The 23,499-nt window shown below is 49.9% G+C and overlaps 1 protein-coding gene across 1 annotated transcript; it reads right to left on the minus strand.

Annotated features, from left to right (window-relative positions):
* Window positions 1-11,883: 11,883 nt before the first annotated feature.
* On the minus strand, window positions 11,884-17,225 carry LOC119107544 (ubiquitin-fold modifier 1). Its single transcript, XM_037231026.1, has 4 exons — window positions 17,095-17,225; window positions 14,527-14,583; window positions 14,129-14,259; window positions 11,884-12,241 (listed from the first exon to the last, which is right to left on the minus strand). The coding sequence occupies exons 1-4, from the start codon at window positions 17,097-17,099 to the stop codon at window positions 12,177-12,179; spliced, it is 258 nt and encodes an 85-aa protein (XP_037086921.1). The 5' UTR covers window positions 17,100-17,225; the 3' UTR covers window positions 11,884-12,176.
* Window positions 17,226-23,499: the final 6,274 nt, after the last annotated feature.

Here is a 23,499-nt window from a genome sequence, read left to right on the forward strand (position 1 = left end):
AAGCCTCTACAGTGGTTTGCACGGCCCGATCTGTCCCCATTTAGGCCACCTGCGTGTTGTATTTGAGGCCGGTTTAAAAAGGTGACATTGGCCGGTTCCTGGTGCTGCGCCACTTATCACCGGAGCGCGGTCATGGGCCAGACAGTGTTGCAATCGCTTAATGATTTGCATATCTTCATTAAGTCAAGCTTATGAGCCTGACTGAATGAGCATCGGATGTGGCGATGCATGCAAGCAATGAGCATAATTCACGATGGGCAATAGATACATGCAATCCTCCAACGACCGAATAGTGCACAGCTATGCGGTTCACACTGAGAGGAGGGCGAGTGGTTCACACTGAGAGGAGGGCGAGCGGTTCGCACCGCGAGGAGGGCGAGCGGTTCGCACCGCGAGGAGGGCGAGCGGTCCACACCTAGAGGAGGCCGAGCGGTCCGCACCGAGAGGAGGCCGAGTGGTTCACACCGAGAGGGGGCCGAGCGGTCCACACCGAGAGGGGGCCAGGCGGTCCGCACCGAGAGGATGCCGAGCGGCCCGCACCTAAAGGAGGCCGAGTGGTTCACACCGAGAGGAGGCCGAGCGGTTTCACCGTGCCACGCAAACCGCGGCCATTGTGCCACGCGAGTCGCGGCCGTTGTACCACGCGAGCCGTGGCCGTTGTGCCACGCGAGCCGCGCCCGTCGTACCACGCGCTCCGCGGGCGTGGTGCCACGACGCCGAGTCGGGGCGCAGACGATGGCGACGCATTTTCACCTTATTTTCCTAACGCCACCGGCGGGCCCCAGTTTGCACAATCGAACCCACAAACCGGCGACAAACAAAGGGCGCCAGGACCGTCCTGGCAGCGGAAATAGCGGCGGCAAACACGGCGTGTTTGTTAACAAAACGCTGCAGCGGCATGAGAGCACCGCTGATTCATCATCGACGGCACGCCTGTTTTCCATTTCTTTATCTGCAATCACGACTGGGAAGGCAAAGACGTTGTTTGTGGCGCCATGACAGGACTCCAATCACCAGACCATACAGCATCAGTGGTGAGCAATGAACATCTGGCAAAAACGGGATGTAGTTGGAGCATTCAGGATTTGTTGACGAGCAGGGTATAGCTGGTTCGCAATGCTTTCTTTTCGTTTCATCTCCTCAGGGTTCGGATAAGTCGATAGGTACGGTTTGGCAAGATACGTGATCTTTTTGTTAATAATCACAGCCTGTTAGAACGCTTTGCTGTGCACTTGCCAGCAGGAGCGTTATAAGATCGTATGCCGGAACAGCATCACCAAAACAGCACAAGCAGCGATCTGGCCAAATACCACCATCTTAGACATCAAACGCCAAAAGGCAACTTCCTATAAAAGAAGCCGACTTTTCTACATGGATGCCAAACGACTTCTCTGTGGCAAAAGGCAGCCCAACCAACGGTCATCTTTTCCAAAAGTCGCTGGGGCTACAAAATGCATTTTTGGGCCATTTTCCATTTGTTCGTGCGTCCGAGGGGCTCCACCCGAGCAGCACCATGGCGTGATCGGGGGTGCCGTGTGGACGCATTTTCAACTTTTTCAGAATGGTACGGACAGGCCGCGTTTTACACAGACACCACACTGTGCACAGACTACGGGACAAAAGTAAACAATATAAAACTATGACAAATACAAAGGCCGCCAAACCTCCCAAAACAAGACAAAATGACTCACCTAAGCCCATGACTAAATGCACAGCGCGCCATGCCAAAAGCTTGGCACGTTTGATACCAAAAACGTGTACCGTAAATATGGTGGCACTTGAACATAAGGTAACTCTCCAGCCGCTGTAGCCGTCTCATCCGCTGGTGTGTGTCATGTCCGCGTGCATAATTTTGTGTCGCATGAGCGTGTTCGGTGACATGGAGCGCTTGCTCCCGCGACTTACACGAACAAATGCTCAGCTATATTTTCCTTTGCCTTCTCTGCCCTTGGAAGAATGACGGGGCTGGACTGCAAGCTATCCACAAGCCTGAACTTGCATCCACTCCCTGTATTGCGGTGCAGCTCAATGGTGACCGGACTGCCTACAGAATGACGCTCTCGGTGCATGGACTGCAAGTCCACAGCAGAGCTATCCAGTCATGTGACCGGACGCCTACAGGAGCAGCTCATCGGTGTGCATTCCCGACCGGACTGCCTACAGGAGCATTCCTCGGTGAGTATTCCCGGCCGGACTGCCTACAGGTGCGGCTCATCGGTGAGCATTCCCGACCGGACTGCCTACAGCAGCAGCTCATCGGTGTGCATTCCCGACCGGACCGCCTACAGCAGCAGCTCCTCGGTGTGCTTTCCCGACCGGAATGCCTACAGGAGCAGCTCCTCGGTGTGCATTCCCGACCGGACTACAGGAGCAGCTCCTCGGTGTGCATTCCCGACCGGACTGCCTACAGGAGCAGCTCCTCGGTGTGCTTTCCCGACCGGACTGCTTGCAGGAGCAGCTTCTCGGTGTGCTTCCCGACCGGACTGCCTACAGGAGCAGCTCCTCGGTGTGCTTCCCGACCGGACTGCCTACAGGAGCAGCTCCTCGGTGTGCTTTCCCGACCGGACCGCCTACAGAAGCAGCTCCTCGGTGAGCATTCCCGACCGGACCGCCTAACTGAGCAGCTCCTCGGTAAGCATTCCCGACCGGACTGCCTACAGGTGCGGCTCATCGGTGAGCACTCTCGACCGGACCGCCTACCGGAGCAGCTCCTCGGTGAGTATTCCCGACCGGACTGCCTACAGGAGCAGCTCCTCGGTGAGTATTCCCGACCGGACTGCTTACAGGAGCAGCTGCTCGGTGAGTATTCCCGACCGGACTGCTTACAGGAGCAGCTCATCGGTGATCATTCCAGACCGGACTGCTTACAGGCGCAGCATATCTAAAGACAGCTGCATTCCACTCCTAAAAAAGCCACCCTCTCTTCTAACCCAGTGTCCCGTTGGTACCAAGGTCTGAAAAGGTACGAACCTATTACACAGCTTCGAATGTGCTGGAGCCCGCGCTAGTAACCAGTCTACTGTTACGTAACTATCGCAGTGACCAGTCAGCCCTAAATGCAGTAGATATACGTAGAGGCGTGTCTGGTAATGGAGACGACATAAGACGGGATGAGAAGGTTAGAATCCTTTAGAGAAATTTCCTGGCTGAGCATTCCGTACCTTAAAATGTCATTTGGTATGGTTTAATGCTTGACCATTTGGCCCAGTCCGGTCAGGTGTGCCGTCAAATGCTCCCGGTTCACTCGGATGGTTCACTCACTCGGTTCACTCGGACGGCTCACTCGGCTCGGCGTACTCGGCTCGCCCGGTTCATTAGGACCTCAGCCTACCGCGCTTCCGACCAGACGCTGTACAAGACGCGAAAACTTGCCTGCAAGATCTCCAGCCTTCTTATTCCATTTCGTCCCTTCAAGGTCGGCCGCGCCTCTACCTGTACTTTGTTTACGGCTTGCTGGTCATTGCAGTCATGCATAATGGAATGAGAGCCTGCATACGAGGAGTGTTCCAGCTGCTCACATTCATTATTGCCTGACCCGTTATCGCGTGCGCTGTCAGCGCAACTCGTTATAGCAGCATACAAATGGCATGTTTGCCACATTTGCATCACGGCAAAATTTGCCGTGAGCAACGATAAAGTTGAATATGCTTGATCATTTCACCTGTAGGTTCAAAATACTTGCATACCAATGCTTGATATTTGCTTATAACAACCACATACTGCTCAAATGTTACTTCATCAGTGACTTTCGTTTCATAATATGATGGTGAGAAAATTCACGGTTTCCCATAAATATGACGCCAGAATGTTTTGCGCTCATGTCAAATTTGTTTAGTACCAGTGCCGCGTTCACACCAGTGCACTGCGGCCCTTTGGATGTTATGTTTACGGAGGTGGCATTAGGGCCCTTGAAACGTGTTTGTAGTTCACATCACTGCACTGGACTAGCGATGGGAAACGGTCGCATATCACGTGACTCTGATTAAAAAGGCATGACTAGAATCTTTTCCAACAAAGCGAGGCTAACTGTGTCGCGTCTACGTAATACATGACCCAAGCGTCTATACGGTATGTCTTCTTCCCCTCCACTATGAACGTCGCAACATAATGACGTAGCAGCTTTCGGCAGATGAATGATGTCGATAAACATCGTAAAAAGATGCCGAGGAAATAGTTGCGACAAATGGCTGAAAAGGACAGCCAGTTCCTTTTAAAATTCCTGCTGCAGACATCAGCAGAACGCGTTCTGTGCACGCACCCCTGGCCATCGTCAGACTCGCACCTGACCTTTTACCTGGTGAAGGGGCGACCCTGCCACGCCCGAAATTTGTTTTGCTGCCTAAGCGTTATCTGTAAACATGCTGTAAAGCCGAAACGTGAGTGAGAAACCGAGCTGTTTGAACACTCAGTTTCACAAATCCGTGAGTTCGGGCCGAGTGTGACCAGACCCAGAGTCAGACCCAGGGTCAGACCCAGGGTCAGACCCACGCGTGGACAGAACACGTCGATTTGCGGCCGACCCACAGGTCGTCGGTAAGGCTGCAATGCCGGCAAAAGGCCATAGTTTCTCGAAACTCACTCTAATTCGCGTGACTGGTCCGTATATAGCAAAATATTTGGCCATCTGCAGTCCAAAACACGCAAAAATGAGTCTCATTTCTTCTGTACTGTTACGCGTTATGACAGCTGTAGAAGAGTTGCAGTGCCTATAGCATATACTGGTTAACCTCGCGCATGCGTTGTTGGATGTGATCGCCTGTAAGGTCGCGCTACTTAGGCGTATTAAATTATTTTCAGGCTGAATGCGAAACACGATGCGTGTTTTAAGGCTCACTTTATGAGTCATTTATAACACGCCTCCATTACGTGATGTCAGCACTGTGTGCCCACGAAATTTTACATTACCTGCTGAACAGCCAGAGGAGAACATCTTAAGTGCTCACGTGTGTCGCACGCGATTTCTGTCAGGTCTTCCATGACCTACGGCACTTTTTTCCGCAATGCACTAATGCTGTATTTCTCCACGTTTGAAATGCGAGTATTGCTCAGCTACGAAGTGATTGGAATATTACGCCAAAAGCGCATTGGGTGCACAACTGGTCATGCCTGGCCGTTGGTGAGCCCAACGCCACACGTTTGTCATTCATCAGTGTCCTGCTTATGCAGTCATTAAGAACAGCAGGAGCCGATAAGTCACTATTCTCCGGGCGCGGCGCAACGGCATTGAGATGATACTGATATGCTAGAATGGCCTCAACAATGCGGGGCTCTGCCCCTACAGCCACGCGGCTGGCACCGGCCCCAGTGGAAGCTGTGGGGCCCAAAACCGGCGCCGATGGCTTCAAAGACGCTGAGAAGAAGCTAGTGAGGAATGGAGACCTCTGTAGATGGCGCCGAAGTCTTTCACCAGCGCACGCCGCCGCAAGTTCGGCAGCTTTCCAGACCAACGAAGCGGCGAGGTTTTCCTCGCTTGACGGCGAAATCATGTGTGCAGCCTCCACCTCCGCTCGGTTACGACACCTGATCCCGAGAAGCAGCTGAGTGGTCATTAGCTTGCGCGCAGTTCGCTCGTGCAAGATGGACTGCTTCTCCACGCGTAGCTCTGTCGGAAGGCGGACTATGCTGACCTCCCCTGAGGATTATTGACGATTGTTGATAATCAGGCGTGTTGTGCATTCGCACCCAATCTTTCCGAAGGCCATGGGGCATCCATTGCGCGTGTTTTGGAACCAAAAACGTGCTCTTAACTTTTCTGGTTCCAGAGCACCGACGGTTTTTGAGGAACACTGCACGGGGGTCTGCGCCCAGCGCGGGCGGTAACTGACGATACCGCGGAACGCACGCGGCGGGGCGACATTGTTACATCAGCGGAGACAAAAATAGTAAAATTATCCTCAGAACACATACAAATATGCACCATTGTACTCAGAATTCAACCAAGAAACATGACTGCTCAGACTTTGCATCACCACGAGGTATGGTCTCTTATGTATGATGTGGAGCTGAAAAGTGGGATTTCCTGGAAAAGTGGGATTTCCTGGAAAATTTGACCTTTTAACCTGGAATAATGGGAGCAATTATCGATCTGACGACATACAAACTTTTATCAATCGCAAGATCTCGTTGAGAACAATCCAATGGTGTTTTTGTCAAAGCTCTATCTTAATTAGTGTGGAAACGCCACGACGAAAGAGGGGTCGCGCTGATCCCCCCCCCCTCCCTCCCCGCCCATCAATCCTCATTATAAAAACGGCGAAGCAAGGCAAAACCCTCCGAAGTCAGCTGGGTGGCACCGAGCTAGGTGGAGCTTTCTGCATTGAACCCCTAGCGCCGGGTCAAGGTGACGACAGCGGCATGCCACAAAGCTCGCGACATAGGCGAGCGTTTCATGGTCCAGATGTGCTTCGCCATATCGATGTCCTAGCCGCCTCTAGCGCCGGGTCAAGGTGACGACAGCGGCATGCCACAAAGCTCGCGACATAGGCGAGCGTTTCATGGTCCAGATGTGCTTCGCCATATCGATGTCTAGCCGCCTCTATACGGTCAGACCCCTCAGGAGACACGCCCCCGGTCCCCAACGTTAGTTCGTAGCCCCCACTTCCGCTTCGTGAAAAAGAGGCCCCGAATCCCGTTTTAAGCTGGTTTTTCCAGAAACACCGCTCCCTGGTTCTGGATGCTGGATCGAATGGGCTCCTGTGTAATCACCGATCCTTGATGCCTGGTCTTTGATAAGATATACGTACCAGCATATCTTACCAGGAAACTAGTAATCGGCAATATTCTTAATGGGTGCATGATCTGGGAACCAAGGCCTGAAAGCTGGCAACGACGATGACGTGACAAAATATGCTTGGTCAAAGGCTTTAATCCTGGAAGTGGCTCGGACATGTGTATGCATGTGTTACAACACACAACACGTTGCAACACATTCCACTATATCATGCATTCCACAAGCAGGTAAAATGCACGCTTGGTTATTGGTGCGCTATGTCATGTCTTAAAACATTTCCGGGCACAGTAACGCTCACTCAATCAACAAAAGGCACATAACCTTACATCTATTACAAACGCGCGCTTACGCCCCGATGGCATGTAGGAACTCTGACTGTGCCAGCAAAGCACGAGTGATTTAGGGCCCTAACGCAGTGTAGCAGGAGCTTGTAGTCGACAGGGGTCTGATAACCAGCCGTTTGCAACTGTGCGCATGCGCCGTAGTCAGCCTGATGTGTGGCTGGTGGGCGCGTCTTCCTGTCGTGTCGATGTTTGTGCTGAGAATATTTCGCCAATGCTGATGGTTGTCCTGTTGACTATGATCTTAGAAAGAAATACTACGTTGTGGTAATATGCCAGCCGTCTCTCATTCAGGGCTGGGTTTGGGTTTACCACGCCAGAAACATGGCTGAAATTCCGGCGACGTGACCCTCGCGCAAAAATTTATGATTGACTGGACCTTTCTGAAGTTTGACTGGCTTGCGCTGGCGTACATAGATATACAGTAGCCAACTCTAGAGATGACTAAACTCCATACTATTGCGCTGATATGCGCACTGGGCATGATATGCCTTAAATGACACAGGGCCACAAGCAGCCATTGTAGCTTACTTGCATGCTGACAATGTGCTTTGGGAATGTGTGCGATCGGTCGAAGGTCAACCCAAGGTTAAGTGTCGTGCCGCTCTCCTCAATCGCGCTGCCTAGGACGTGGATTTAGACGGGAGTCTCGTGCCGCACCATTAGCTGAGCTTCGGTGACGATAAGCTGGGTTTTGCCATCATTCAGCTTCATAGCGTGCTGTCCAAACCATTGGTATAGTGTGGAGACTGCTTGTTCCATTTTCGCTGTAAGTTCAGTTCAGTCAGCCAAGTCAGCTTTCTGCCGGTTGCGATTATTTGCGCGTCGTCCGCGCACTGGACTACATGGACACCGTCTTCCACATGGAGGGTGACGTCACTTGACAAAGTATTGTATATGAACGGACCGGGAGCGCTACACTGACAATTCCCTATTGGATTTTCAAGCGGTCGTGATTTCAATAAGATGTTTACAGGTGAACGTTGCTTTCTGCCTGTGGTTGCGAAGATAGTTTTCAAACCAGTCAGGGTCAACACCATGAAGCAACAGTTTTTCAAGAGGCTTAACATGACTCATCACATCAAAAGATTTGGACAGATCCAGTGGCAAACGTATGATATATAATGTCATTATCCATTATATATGTCCGTCCCATTGGCTCAGTTGGTTAGAGCGCCTGCCTTCCGATCCACCCACCCGTGGTAGGCCGGGTTCGAGTCGCTTTAGGGCGCTCGCTATTTGCCCTTGACAGGTATGGCCTGCGGCCGGTGGCAGCGGTCGCGCTAAAGGTCAGTTGACGTCAGAGGGCAGGACGGACCGTGCCGAGCATTGCGGCACGTTAAGCTTTCGCCACTAAATTCTGCCGTTGCCTGGGATTGCGCGATCGGATGGTAGGGGTCAGAGCTCACACAACAAGCACTGCTTAGCGTGGGCACTGATCCCAGAAATCCATTCATTCAAAGGGTTCGGATCAAATTTATGAGAAAACAAATTATTTATAATGAACACCTTCCTCTCGCATCCAACCATTCATGCTTTCAGTATAATCTTGCTTTTTTGTTTAGAAGCGAAGAAACGCATTGCTTCACCTTTGTGCGAAATCTTGCATTTTAAAAAAGCACATCGCATCAATGTGAGCGCAAACGTCCACCATTAGGTTAACGAACGTGACTCAAATAAGTAGCAAGGCTCACTGGAAAATTTACCCCACAATGTTGGGGAACACAAAGCACAGCTTATCAACATTGATTGGTCATTTACGTGGTCTTCAGGTGAATCGCATGATAACCGTGGAAACCGCACACAATGGCTGGGCCCAGATATATTTAATAATATATTATATATATATATATATATATATATATATATATATATATATATATATATACGCGGATATATGAACCAAGGACGTCATCCTCCTGCATAAATAGTCCTCCATTTCGAGGATGAACGTTGCATTGTACGGCATAGGCTGGTCCAGCGGCAATTACGAAAGCCTCAGCCGTGCGGGTAATCCAGCGTTTGCGGCAAACAAACGACGCCCGCATGGCATCACGAAAAGCTCCTGGGATATTCGGATCCGTCTGTAATGACAATTACAGGGCCCTCGCGTCGAGCGCGGCCGTCGCTGCCGTGTTTGGGACCATCCCGCGGGATAGGCGCGTGGCTATGGTCAGGATGCAAATGAAGAATATTCAATCCACGGCTACCACGGAGTATTCCATTAGCAGATTGGATGGCGGCAAATTTACATTTTTATAGGAGGCGAGTTCTCGTGCGCACTTGGAACAATGTTGAACCGGAACCCACGCGAACAGTGCCAGGTATCTGGCGTTTCTCCCGCTGCGCAATTATTCCCACAGAAGCGTAATAAGTCTCTGGAGCAGCAAACCGCAAACAAGCCATTTGCATTCATGACGAATCGACGAGAAAGCGTAGGCATATATCATTCACAGTAGGCTATACATCGCTGTTCTTGGACCTGGTGAATTTCATCGGAGCATTCGATGCAAATGTTGAACTTCTCCAACTACCTTAAGTTAGCATCTTTTGATTTCGCTGGTGGGTTTTACACATAGTATTCTACCACTCCTGGGATTAAACTCAGGATGGGACAATTCCCGGCGAGACCAACGTTATTGTTTCACACTGCTGCCGACAATGCTTTACTTGTTAACGTGCAGGAGTGCTTTGATTTTCACAGGTGATTGAAACCAGGGCTCCAGTAACGAATGGCTCAGCAGGACTGAAGCCGGGTCCCCATCGCACCCGAATATGTTCGTTTACGTTTGTGGAATCCGAAGGCAGCTGATGTCCGTCGATCACGACCGGCGGAGGCTAACCCTAACTACACACGGTTATGCCGTGGTTTTTACCATCCGCTGCCGTCCACGCCCCCGGCGGTCGGCGGACACAAACCACGGTTGCTGGATCTACGACATAAACGAGGACGGGCGGGCGCGGTGGGAACTGAGCATTCAAAAATTCCTCAGCCGGATTTTGTACGCACGTGGTGTTTTTCTCTCCGCGCTTCAGCCGTGAGGCAGTCTACTGTCCCGATGTAGCGAGACGGATTGCTCATCTGGTATGCACGGAAAGAAAAACACAACACGCCTTTGGATTTGTGTTCAATAGACAGCTCCAGTCTGTCAGGTGGGTTGTAAAATAAGGTAACATCAAATGCTCTGTGGAGTCCGGAGTACCAATGCAAACTGGAGACATACTATTATCTGTTTGCTCGATGATGCCTTTTCGGCCTTCCTTATCGGAGATAAGAAAGGCCGAAACTTCTTCTTCGAAACTTCAAAACTTCCCCGACTTTGCTGGTCCTGCGAAGCGACAGTGCAGCTCATGGGCCTTTTGCTTCCCCGTCAGGCTCGAGTGCCGTTTTCATCTAGGCACCGCTGGGCATAATTGCGCGATTCGGTGATCAGCAAAGCTGTATTGGGTATAAATATTACAGCCAGCACCGTGGACAGCAACATGTAGAGGCCAACAGCCGTCATTTAGCAACAAGACTAGAGGAAAGCCAAGCGAACATGGACGGTACGACGCTGAAGCGATTGTTTGGGCACCAGAGCAACCCAATATCGGTAGCCCATTCATGTGCTAGACACTGTACCTTTTAGCGCCTGTGGTATCTGTTGGTCTGTTCGCAATGCGCAGGCACTGTCGAAGGAGCTGGGACTCGTTCGAAAAAATTATCCCCTCGCAAATAGTTTTAGTCCCCCCCCCGCCTTCCTCCGCCTTAGTCACTGGCTGCGCCCCCTACTGAAGATTTACATGGCCTTTCTTTTAGCACTCATCACATATCAAGACACATCCACATTTACCAGGTTCGCTCGTTAGCACCTTACATAAACCCGACCATGTCCGCATATCCCTGGTCGCGCGTCGTTCGTGTTGAAAGGAACTGCGACTCCACGGGCTACTTTCGAGCCATACAAGTGTGCGCCAAGTCGTCATTTGGATCATTTACGCAGAAAATTGGCAACACTTTCGTAGAAAGGCCACTTCGCACGCGTCCAAAGTTTGATACTACTGCATTACGTAGACGACTAATCATAGAAAAATGGCTGCAGTGCATTGTGGTCGATACGTGACCTGTTTCAGGTCACACGTCACCTCTCTCCCCGATGTGCCACCTCTTCACGCGCCACTTCTCCCCTAATGTACCACCTGTTCGTGCGCCACCTCTTCCCCGATGTACCACCTGCTCGTGCGCCACCTCTTCCCCGATGTACCACCTGCTCGTCCACCACTTCTTGCCCGATGTACCACCTGCTCGTGCGCCACTTCTTGCCCGATGTACCACCTGGTCGTGCGCCACCTCTTCCCGATGTACCACCTGCTCGTGCGCCACTCTTCCCGACGTACCACCTGCTCGTGCGCCACCTCTTCCCCGATGTACCACCTGCTCGTGCGCCACCTGGTGCCCAATGACCCGCCCGTCCGCTTGCTTGCTCCAAGTATATCACGTGTCCGTGCGCCGCCGTCTAGCCGCGTTAGCGTCACGCGTCGCTCCGGGGCGGGCGGACCGGCGGCGCCGCTTGTTTCAATCTCGGTCTACGGAGTGGTCCGGCAGCCAGGCCGTGTCACCGCCGGCCCGCTCTGCACCCATTACCATAAATCACGCGCTGCCGTGCCGCCGGCCATTGTAGGCCGGCGGCACCGTGCCGTGCCGCGGCCGCTGTCCGGGTGGCCGACGCACCATTACCAGTCGACCGACGGCCGTCCACTGCCCGCATCGGAGCTACTCCCCCTCCCCTCCCCCCACACCGCTCCTGTTACCCGCGGACCAAAAAGACCCCGCTACAAAATCCGTTTATTAATTTGGAAAAGTGGGCAAACGGGTTCGCACCGGTACGTACATGCTACAGCGCTCGGTGCGACCGCTTATTTATGCTAGTAAAATAATGAAAATTCAACAGCAGCCACCACAAAACACAAGCGAGTCACGTTCATTGGGGAATGGTGTCGACAGCACGAACGTCTGACAGAGTGTCGGCAGCGCTGCCACCAGAGAGCGGCGGTGCTGTCGGCGCCGCCGCCCGCTGGACGCTGTCCGGCCGCCGCCAGCTCGACACCGCCCGACAGGTACGGGGTCAGCATCCCACGCGGTCGCGCGGTATGAGGCGCAGCTCCGAGCCGTGCTTCAGGAACACCGTGCCTGTCGAGAGGGGGCCGGGCTCGGTGAGGAGTGGCACAGGCGCGGCACTATTTCACACTGCTCCAGAGGTCGGCGCACCACCAAAGCATACGGGGCGACATGGTTTAACATTCTCAAGGCGTAATTATAGGCTACTTACAAAATATTTCATTGCCCCTAAGCTGTGGAACGCTGTTACGATTTCACATTTTCCACGAATAGCTGATATCCGTGGATAAAAAATCATCGTTGAAAACACCATCTGCAAGCTTTTCGCCACTATATATTAAAGGGAATGTTCCACATTCATACGGAATTTTGAACCAAAATAGCAACCTTAAAGACCTTTTATTGCCGTTCACAAACATGCATTTCTTGAGACCAAAGCCCCTCTGGCTTCTGAGCCATACGTCCACGAAAATGAGAAAAGGTATATCGGGAAGAGTATTTCAAAGTTACCTTGGCATTCACGACGTCATGATAATGTCATTCAAATCCTGCCATTCCGTACGCCACGTGGCGATCAAGGCCAACAAACATATAATAAATATTCAGGCGTTCATATCTGGCGTCCGTGAGCACGATTTCCACATTTAACGGCCGTCAATTGGCTCTCAATCAATGTTGAGGAAAATATTTATTAAACAGAGAATTGTGCTGTCCAGAGCAGTCTTTTCCACCCCGCATGCATAGCACTGGTTATAAGTGAGCTTGTTCCATCATATCTGTTTGCTTCAATGTCTTCAAATGTGAAACATTCCCTTTAACATAACGAACACCTTTGGAGCCATTGCAGTGATTGATTGGCTTTGCCCTGTAGGTATGTAACTCGCTGCCCACTTCACCCCCCTCATGTTTCATGGTCACATTATTATTTATCCGTGTGCATGCACTTGCAGCCAAATTCAAGACGCTGACTACAGGAGTTCTCTCAGTGACGGGCTCCACATAGCTGAGTGGACTCCCTGGAGATCCACCCCAAGACCCAGCATGACAGTGACCAGATAATGGCCCTCCGACTTGTGTGACAGATCACCTTTAGCAGCATTGTGAATGAGTGCTAGTAGTTTATTGAGTGGTTTCAGCGGGCTGTCATCAGATGACTTTGGCTATGGCTATTTCAAGCCTTCTAATGTTTGATTTGTCCTTAGCTATTGCATGACACCAAAACCGCTGGGTCTGCACCACCTTTTCGCCTGCTTTTTTTTCTCAGCTGGGAGTGCTGCGACTTGATTTAATGTGTTCTAGTGTTAACGCACTGTTTATTGCGTCGCTGGGATAGAGGAAGGGACATTCCTGGCTACCTGTTCCTGGGCAACGGTATATAAAAAACATGGCACAGGACGAGTCAGACCGCTCCTGAACCGATGACCTGCGGCATTGCTCTATTTAGTTTTTCAGATATGCTCCCCTCTCTCGCCATTGAGGATAGTGTTATCCACGCACCTGTCAGCTACTGGGGGTTGACGAGGACGTTACCTACTCACTTGCCATCTGCTGGGGGTTGATGGGGACAGTGCTACCTACGCACCCGCTGTCTGCTGGGGGTTAATGCGGACAGTGTTACCCAGCCACCTGCCCTGTGCTGGGGGTTGATGAAGACATGTTACCCATACAACTGCCGTTGCTGGGTGATGAACTGTTACCCATGCACCGCCGCTGGGGGGTTGATGACAGTGTTACCCACACACCTGCGCTGCTGGGGGTTGATGAGGACAGTGTTACCACACACTGCACCTGGAATCTGGGGGTTGATGAGGACATGTTACCTACCCCAAATGCTTGGCTGGGGCGTGACTGATGGGGACATGTTATCCACACACCTGCTGTCTGCTGGGGGGTTGATGAGGACAGTGTACCCACAACCTGCCGCTTGCGGGTTGATGAGGACAGTGTTACCCTACACACCTGCCGTCTGCTGGGGGTTGATGCCCACGCCATCGTCGGTGATTATGGCGGACGTGGCCGGAGGCACCTTGAACTCCTCGGCGGCGAACTTAAGCACGGCCGTGAACGGCGTGCTCTCCGGCACGCTGAGGCTGCAGGACACAAGGCAGTGCTGACCAAGGCGTGCACAGCATCAGAGCGTCCAGCACGGTCACTCGTACACATGGCCTCCAAGTGTGAAGTGCCGTGATACACTTATAAACACTTGTAAACAAAGCACTTGTGTTTACTCGAGTTTTAGGTTGATTCATAGTTGATTCATTCATGGATTAGGTTGGCTGCATTCATCCATCAGTTCACTTAAAGCTAAGCAATGCCAGATAAACATAAACACCAATAGCATTTTGAATGCAACCTACACTTTGTACGGCAGCTTCGGATCTGAAGTAAGGGTAATCTTGAAGGACACCTTCGAGCTGAAAAGGAGAAAAGGTTAGAAAAGGTTTGAGCTCAGATGGCATAACCCACGAAAATAACACCCCTACCAACAAGCTGCTGAAAAGAAAATTAGAAGTTGTAAATAAAAGGCTCAACCTCTTTTAATGGATATTCAACTATTTATGAATAAGGTTTGCAGTTCAGTACATCAATTGGCCAACACTAACCCTAACGCCCCCACCCCCTTATTCTCTATAGCATGGCTCTCAGCTGATCATTTGCATTGACTGCCATACACAGCCTACACTGCCATACAATGTGTGCCCATGCTGCCTATATTGTCACACAGTGTGCCTGGTGTAATGCAAAGTGCCTGTAGCATGAATGCAATGTGAAAATGATGTTCATATGCAATAATTCATATTCAACAAAATGTTTTAAACTGCAGCTTGTATGGAGTGCTTTGAAATATGCCACTTCTGAGTTTTGTCTGCAGCCATAACAGTGCAAACTCAGACCGCCATCGCCACAATGGAAGCATGACAAGGAGGCTCTCACTCCTCACTAGGTCCATGTTAAAGTACAAATTCAATCATGGTGATGCACAGCAAAAAGCAAAACTGAAGGCCATCAAAATAAGGTGAGCATACCCATTTTCTTTGCATGCAATTCTGGACTGATTTGGGGGGGGGGGGAGCAAGTCTGATTCCTCTTACATTGGTAGGCAATCAGGTAATGGTAATTGTATGCAGTTACCTCCTTACTTCAAGTAGCTTTGAAAACTTCAGCAATGAAGCCAGAAAGCATGCTTCTTTTACTTCAGTTTTCTAATACATTCAGGACTTCTGGCAAGGCAATGCAAACATCATTATTTTGAGGACAAAATCAATACCTATGATTGCAATGCCACTGATCTTTGATTGGCAGCTAAAAAGGCATCCTCATCCACTGTGTATACACCATCGACCTTTGGTGTACATACACCATTGGCATTAGAAGATGTCCAATAAATAAAAATAACCTGTTCACTGTGATTGCAAATCTAGTGCATAGATATACTGATACAGGAACATGGTAATAATCCAGATGATCACTTCAATGGAAAGTTCAGCAAATTTCCAAGCAGAACTTGTCATTCAGCTACTGGTAATATTTCCTACGCACTACACATTTTACCAGGCAACTCAGGTGATAGAAGAATATTATGCAAGGGAACTCAACATGGATAATCTTTGATCCAATGAAAAACATATGGAAATGACAACTCAATGAGCACAGAGTGTTGCTGAAGTGCCTTGATGTTCATCCTAGGAGTAAAGTTCTCAAAAAGACAGTCATTCTCAAGAGTGCACACACTTATCACAAAAGCCATGATGTAACTTCCTGCACATGATACTGAAAAGGACTGATGATTAAACAAAAAACAATATTTGTTGGCTCAATATTACACAAGAATTAACTTCTAAAAGGGAGGTTTTATACAAAGTTTTATACCACACAAACAAGCCTATGTACCACAAAGCAACATAAGTACAGTATTATTGCTTAATAATCACATGTTATCATTCCCTTCATACAGGGATGGCATCAACAACAATATGCCAATACTACAGGTTGCAATACAGCTTATATACTTAATATACATATTATTATATGTCTTATCACTATATACAGCTTATATATATATATATATATATATATATATATATATATATATATATATAATACTTGCAATACAGCTTGTGGCAATAGGCCAAATCAAAGAACTAGCACAGCATCTCCAGTCTATTTTGTGTACTGGAATTATAATGCTACCATTTAAAATTGGCATCAACTGTGTTTTCATATGATGCTCATATTTGTGTCCAAAAGCCAATGTGTTACATATGGTCTCCTTATACCTGTTATGAAATAGAAATTGGGCTGCTTCTTTGTGAGTTGATGCTATTCTGAACATAATAGCCCAAGATTTCTGCAAACACATTGACCATCAGCCCTGACAATGTTCTGTGGTTACCAGACAAATAATAGTATGATGCCCCTCTCAGAGGAACACTATCACTTGTCTGCAATGTTGTTTCACAATACTGTTCAATGAAGCATAGAGAAAATGTACCACATGTTTAAATTTTGAAAAACTAAGGTGGCAGATGTTTTACAAATTAAGATGATAGAAACAGGCAATCTATCTTTAATAGCATTGCATGATACACTATATAACCAACTGCACAGCAATGGTATGTACTGCTTATCACTACTGACTTCTTGAAAGTCAACTTTTACACACGCATCCTGGGAGCAGTTTCAGGAGCAACCTTCATTCCCAGATCCCACTTTGACAACTACTCAAATATTGAAAATAATGCATATAACAAATTACGAGCATAGGTATAAGCCAGCATGAGGGTAACCTAATAGTGAGAAAGCCATTTGAAAGCATACGACCGGTCAATTGGGTGGCCACCTAGCACTGGACCATATGGTCAACACGTTTCAGCCATCTACGTTATGACTGCACTCAGGAAATTGAAGGACTGTTGAGAACTTACCTCATATCTTTTTTCACAAAACGCTAAGATTTAAAAACAAGCGATGACAGTCAAGTCACTAAACGCCGGGAATATCAACACTATATGCGTGCAATACTCCCGGCCCAACCTAACACCCTGCACCATGCGCAGTGTTGGAAAGCCTTAAGCAGTCAAATGAATAGCGTCAAGATCGTCCGAGCTGCGTCATGTATGTCCTGGACAACAAATCGGTAGGATGCTACCATATCAAGGTAATACTTCTTCCTCTGCGAGGACACCACGTGCACGTGTCGTACCCATGAAGTACGCGCGTCAGCCTGTTAACTGCGAACCACACACCTACGCGTGGTATTCCAAAAACCAAGTGTGGATGATGGACAATAGGCTGTACGCGGAACCAATGTCATATGCAGGGCAAGGTTTTAATGACACGTTACGGATACAAATATGATTTGTGCGTCTTCCTGATCTAAGCAAAGGAGTACTCTGGTAGTGCTTCCTCGTGGGCTTTTTGGAATCGGTGCTCCCGGGATGCCTAAGCAGCAGGCACGTACTTCTTTGAATCCAGCCGCCTCTCCCCTAAAAAAAGAAAACAGAAGACAGAAGCCGACTTGCGGAGAAAGCTGTTTGTTGGCGTACTTTGGGAGAAGATTTCGTCATTTTTATTGCAACCTCCACCATATTTGCGAAACCACACCAGTGCTGAGCAGATTGTATTGCTCAAGAAAATATTAATCCGTGCAGGCTTCCCATGGGCAAGCCCAAAGAGGCCGACAGTGATAATCCGTGCCAACCTTCGGGCTATGGCGAGAAAGTGTAGCAAATGACGTACGTTTAAATGATCTGATCTCGCACTTGGTTTGCTGCTGTTAATCCACGTTGCGCGGTTAAGATAGCTCGGACTTGTATTTGGACTAACTCCGACCTGTTCTTGGGCCAATCCGAGCATATATGTGAGAGAACCCGCTCCACTGCTGGATTGCATTCGCAATGGCATGGAAGCCAGCTTAAGCTCACAACTGAGCTCTCTTCCAGCTGCTTTCCCAAAAGTTCGGTCATTCCTATTTTTTACTTTTAAGCCATAAGTCATTCGTAGATCTAAGCTATCGGTTGAAATTTTCAAAACTATCAACCCTTTCTTTAGCTAAAAGCTTGCAAAAATTTTAACTAGTGGTGAACATAAAATAATTCAATTTGAAAAGATTAATCAAATGACATCAAAAACGCAAAGTGGCCAAAAATAAACATATGAGCTGTATGGCCGAAAGCTGGTCGCGTACACCTCTCGCGCGACCAATCTCCCTGCTTAAGCCGGGAAACACTGCATTCGAAGCCAGCTCTAAGAATGACGATACGGTTTGCTTCCCAGCCGATTGTTGATATGGCTATGGGGTCGGAACGTGCTGAGCTAACTTCTTGGTTCCTGAACGGTGCATTTGCCTGCACGATGCGGCATGCTTCACATGAAATCATGAAACCTTTCACATAAGCCGCATGTCCTCGAGCGCTCAATAACTCCATGCTTGTTCGTCAGTGACACGTAACTGGCCGCCATGTCGTTGCCCGTCTCTGCCGCTACGATTTACTGTTTCCTGGCTCGTCAATCAGAATTGATTTTGCTCCGTTACTACTTTGGGTCTCATAAGACTGAGCTTCATTTCACATCGCCTTTTGCGGATAAATAGCCCATGCCTACAATATAATCGAACGGGTGAAGCATACATCTGGTGATGTTTCAGCGTCACGGAAAATGTATGCTTAAGTGCATTTTCATCAAATTATTAAGCTCAGCCCCACCTCGCATTTAATTCCTTGGGCATGTTTGAGAATGGCTTCCAAGGAACTGTGTTGAGTTTTGCTGACAAACGCTCAGCAGCACAGTTAATTACTGAAAAAAACATATACGCCCAGGAATAGCGTGACTGGGGTAGGCTGGGCCAAACCACACCGAAGATGCAGAAGTTACAGCTCTCTTCTCGACTTAGCTGAGGCAATCGAATATTGTTGTAGTGAACGAATAGCACAAACTTCCATTTGTATATGTCCGTGCGTGTTCAGGCACAGTGCGAATAACTGAAGTGGTGTCTGTGCAGTACCACGGCTGCACAACCGAGGATACCTAAAGACACCATTTTGATAAGTTCATGCGTGTTCAGACACAGTGCGAATAACTGAAGTGGTGTCTGCGCAGTACCACGGCTGCACAGCCGAGGATGCCTAAGACATCATTCGCGCGCACATGATATGGGCAGGGCAGAGCGACATGGGGAATATGGGCAGGCGGTGGCCACCTGTGCAAGCACGCGTGGGTAAGGACGGTGTTCGGACAAAAAGTCGAATGAACAAAGACGAATACAAAAAGTCAAAGGACTAATATTGTCTGGAATAAAAGTTGATAATGCGCGTGTTAATACCCCGATTCCATAACCAGGGGGGAGGGAAGTAGCGTTGAAAATGCCCAAAATGCGCAGAGTAACATATGGACGGCCTCTTACCCTTTCTGTCGTGCAATTTCACTTACGCAGCACATATTCGCCGGAATCCTCAACTCTTGAAAAATTCAGCAACCTGGACTAAAAATGCTCTTGATGACAGATGCGCATCAAGACTGTCTCAACACCGACGCTTTAAAATGTGCCGTTGTTCTGTACTCCACAATCATGATTTCAATATTATACGCTGTAAATAATTATACCTGACCACAAGCGTCGCGGTTTGATCTAGCTTGAGGTTCAATGACCTGACTATTCCGGATGTATTCCAAAAACACCTTAGTGGGGTCTTTAAGCCCTTCTCCCTCCCCCGTACGACGCGTGCTAACGATGCGTAAAAGTATGAAACCGATGGAATGAGAACATTTTTGAAAACTTGGTGCACAGACCATCGGAGTCGACGCGGATGACTTAGAATGCACAGTTCCAAACACGAGACAGTCGAACAGGTAAATTCGCTAGGTCGTATAGCTACCTCATCATCCGCCACCATTAAACCTTTATAAAGAATAGCTTCCAAGATATCAAAGCTGGCAGGCGCGGCCACACAACAATCGGATTATTGCCGTTTATGGTGTGCCGGATATTTTGACTCTCTGGCCACGGTCCGCGTGGGCCCACCATGTGCGCAATGCCACACTTCGCGTCGGCACGACTCATTATCCGCTCCCTTCCCCCAACCCCCTCCCTTAGATAGCTGGCGCTATCTGTTAGAGAGCCTGACAGCAACACAGTGACGCTGCCCGGCAGGATCACGTCGTGTCGACACGTCCAGATCAATAAACAGCACTCCAGTCACGGCGCAAGAGACCCTGGTGAAAAGCGTCGAGGTTACTGGGTCACGCGTCTTGGGTCTGAGACAGCACTGCAACTTCTGACGACTTTGTGTGGGCCAAAATTGAAATGTCTGGCACCGAGACGGCTTACAAACTAACGACATACAACGCTGATTTGCATGAGAGAGCCACGCGGGTGAGGGTGCTGTGCCCAGCCGTGAATGTGAGGCACCAGGCACAAATGTAGTACCTACTCAAGAACTCAGACCGCTTCCGGTAAGCAAAGTGAGGTGCGGGTTCGGCTAACAAGCTACAGTTCAAGCAATCCGAAAAGTACACAATCAACGTACAACACATGTACAAATCCGGCACAATCCGCACACCACACTCAGCCCGCAGAGTGTAATGCAGCCTGCCGATGCAACCTGTACAAGTCAGGATACAAAAAGCCGGCATTAAGTGCAACCAAGCTATATCTGGGCGCATGGTAACTACACCAACATAAATCATCTCCCTGTTCCTGGAGAGATCATACTAAAGTGATTATAATTCAGGACACGTGTATGCTGAGCTCGAAATACTGATCTTGTTGAGTCCTTTCCGTTTCCGACTACGACACCATAACACTTGGGTACGGTACCAACACAAACATTATGCTTGTTAGGGTCGGTTGTTGTAATTTTACATATGAAGCCCCTTACAGATACCTTCATTTCTTCGGCTTCAGAAACTGCACGTTGAAATGCAAGCATTAACGTTATCAATGTCAGCTTCTCCGTGGACATGCTTCTAGATTTGATATCTTCGTACGTCTACGACTGTTGTATGCTCATTTACATTCCGGACCTAACTGTGATCTGTGGGAAGAAACAGGTGTTATTAGAACTGAAGCAGGCACCATTTGCCCACTGATTTCTCATCCAGAGCCCGGTGCGACGCCCCGCAATGATCCAGCGCTCGGTGCGACACCCCGCCGTGATGACGTTATTCAGAACGGCCAACTTCAAAGAATGCCGCTCCCAGTGACGGCGGAATGACACTCCCATTGACGGGAAAGTGCCGCTCCCAGTGATGGCGGAATAACACTCCCAGTGACGGCAGTATGACACTCCCAGTGACGGCAGAATGCCGCTCCCAGTGACGGCAGAATGCCGCTCCCAGTGACGGCAGAATGACGCTCCCAGTGACGGCGGAGTGCCGCTCCCAGTGACGGCAGAATGACACTCCCAGTGACGGCGGAGTGCCGCTCCCAGTGACGGCAGAATGACACTCCCAGTGACGGCAGAATGCCGCTCCCAGTGACGGCAGAATGACGCTCCAAGAGACGGCAGAATGTAAATTCCGATTTCCAAGCGAATGTTTGCCGCAGGTTGCAGCCTTGTCCATTAGTAAATTGAATTCGCTGGATTTGCATTTCACGGCGAGGCGGCAACACGTCGGCCGTGTTTTGAGCCATCTGCTGGGTTGCTCCGCCCGCCAAGCTGGGCTCGTCTGCATGGCTGCTCCGCCTACCGGCCAGGACTCGGCTGGTGCTCCGCCTGCGGGGCTGCTCCGCCTGCCGGTTCGGGTCGTCTACATGGCTGGCTGCTCCGCCTGCCGGCTGTGCTCGTCTGCTGGGCTGCTCCGCCTGCCGGCCCGGGCTCGGCTGCTGGGCTGCTCCGCCTGCCGGCCTGTGCTCGTCTGCTGGTGCTCCGCCTGCCAGGCGGGGCTCGTCTGCTGGGCTGCTCCGCTGCCAGGCTGGGCTCGTCTGCATGCAAGCTGAGCAGCGACAACAAACGCCAACAAATTTAAAACGGCAGGCAACCCGAATCCTCTGTAGAACACTTTCTGTGCTTTTCTGGAGATCAGAAGGAAAGCTCAGTTTCGTGGAAATATGTTGAATTCATTTTGTAAGTTGTCACTAGGCCTCTGGCAAGGGTGCATCGCAAACACAAGCAAAATACTATGTTTGCAAAAACAAGTGCTGGAGGCATCAACAACTTGAACCGAACGTCTCTCGTTCCGGCGGCGTAAATCAAGAGCTGTTTGGCGCATTACTCGAGCATATTGTAATTTTCGGAGGACACGAACTTACATCAAATCAAGCGATTTAAAGGGAGACTTGGTTTCACTATGACTGCATGAAGTAACCAGCCAGGGCGTGTTCAAGGCCAGCTACGGTTGTTTTTAGGCTGGAGTCATTTCCAGCCTGTTGTTTTAGTGCGAATGAAGCTCGCAACATAACATCGGGCCACCACCGACCTTGAGCGGCCGTTCCACGAGCCGTCATATCGCTGCCCTCCTCGGGTACGCCTGCCTGCCGCCTCGCCTGTGATGAGGCTGCTGCAAACGGAGGACATGCTGAAGGCTCTTGGGTTAGCACCAACAACCCCCGAAGGTGAGCGCAGCCCGACCGAGGACGACTCCGCGCCGTACCTGAGCACCTTCCGATGCCAACCACGTGACCTGCCTGCTGAACGCACAGCTGACTGCCCGGCTGCAGCAGGCCGGTGTATGCTGCCTTTGCTACAGAGCCGCAGACCACCAAGGGACCTGCCTGCTGAATGTATAGCTGACTGCCCAGCTGCAGCAGGCCGGTGTATGCTGCCTTTGCTACAGAGCCGCAGACCACCAAGGGGTAGCGCGTTCAGTTGTAACGTCCAACGGGTTGGATGTAGGGACACACACCAAACTCAGAGAACCTGACGTCGACCAGCCAATGATGAAACATGGCGACCTCACCTCGGTTGCCGCAGGGAGGCTTTGTGCATAAACACATTGATAAATTCCTGAGGGACAAAATTAGTGACGTTCACTGTTTCCCCTTTTCGTATTGTATATATGCATTGGCAAGCAGCTTAGCTATGCGTAAGCCGCCTTCCACCGCGGGAGTAATCCCCAGTAGGGTCGGGAGGCTCAGAGGCCCGGTAGTTTTGGGCCATTTGACTGATGTTGTATTTTGGTCATTAAACCAGGATGAAATGGCTCACACGACACCAAGCATACGATATAATTGCAGCGCTCTCTGAGGCTGGGAGTGAATACATCGTCCGTGGAGAGTTTCAAAGCCTTTCACATGTGTGTAACTTGTTTGGTCGTTTAACACGCGCCCGGGTGACCGGCTAGATATCCTTCGTTCGGGTGGGGGGTCAAATTGACCCCCTTGAGATCTCGGG

The sequence above is a fragment of the Pollicipes pollicipes genome, unplaced genomic scaffold (assembly GCF_011947565.3).
Source record: "Pollicipes pollicipes isolate AB1234 unplaced genomic scaffold, Ppol_2.1 Scaffold_6686;HRSCAF=7923_pilon_pilon_pilon, whole genome shotgun sequence".
NCBI lineage: Eukaryota > Metazoa > Arthropoda > Thecostraca > Pollicipedomorpha > Pollicipedidae > Pollicipes > Pollicipes pollicipes.

Bases quoted from the DNA above. Each gene is read 5' to 3' on its own strand.
- LOC119107544 (XM_037231026.1), bottom strand. The intron at 14,260-14,526 runs GTAGGTTGCATT...TGTGTCCTGCAG, and splicing joins CCGAAGCTGCCGTACAAAGT to CCTCAGCGTGCCGGAGAGCA. The intron at 12,242-14,128 runs GTGTGTAGGGTA...CCCTCTCGACAG, and splicing joins CAACCCCCAGCAGACGGCAG to GCACGGTGTTCCTGAAGCAC.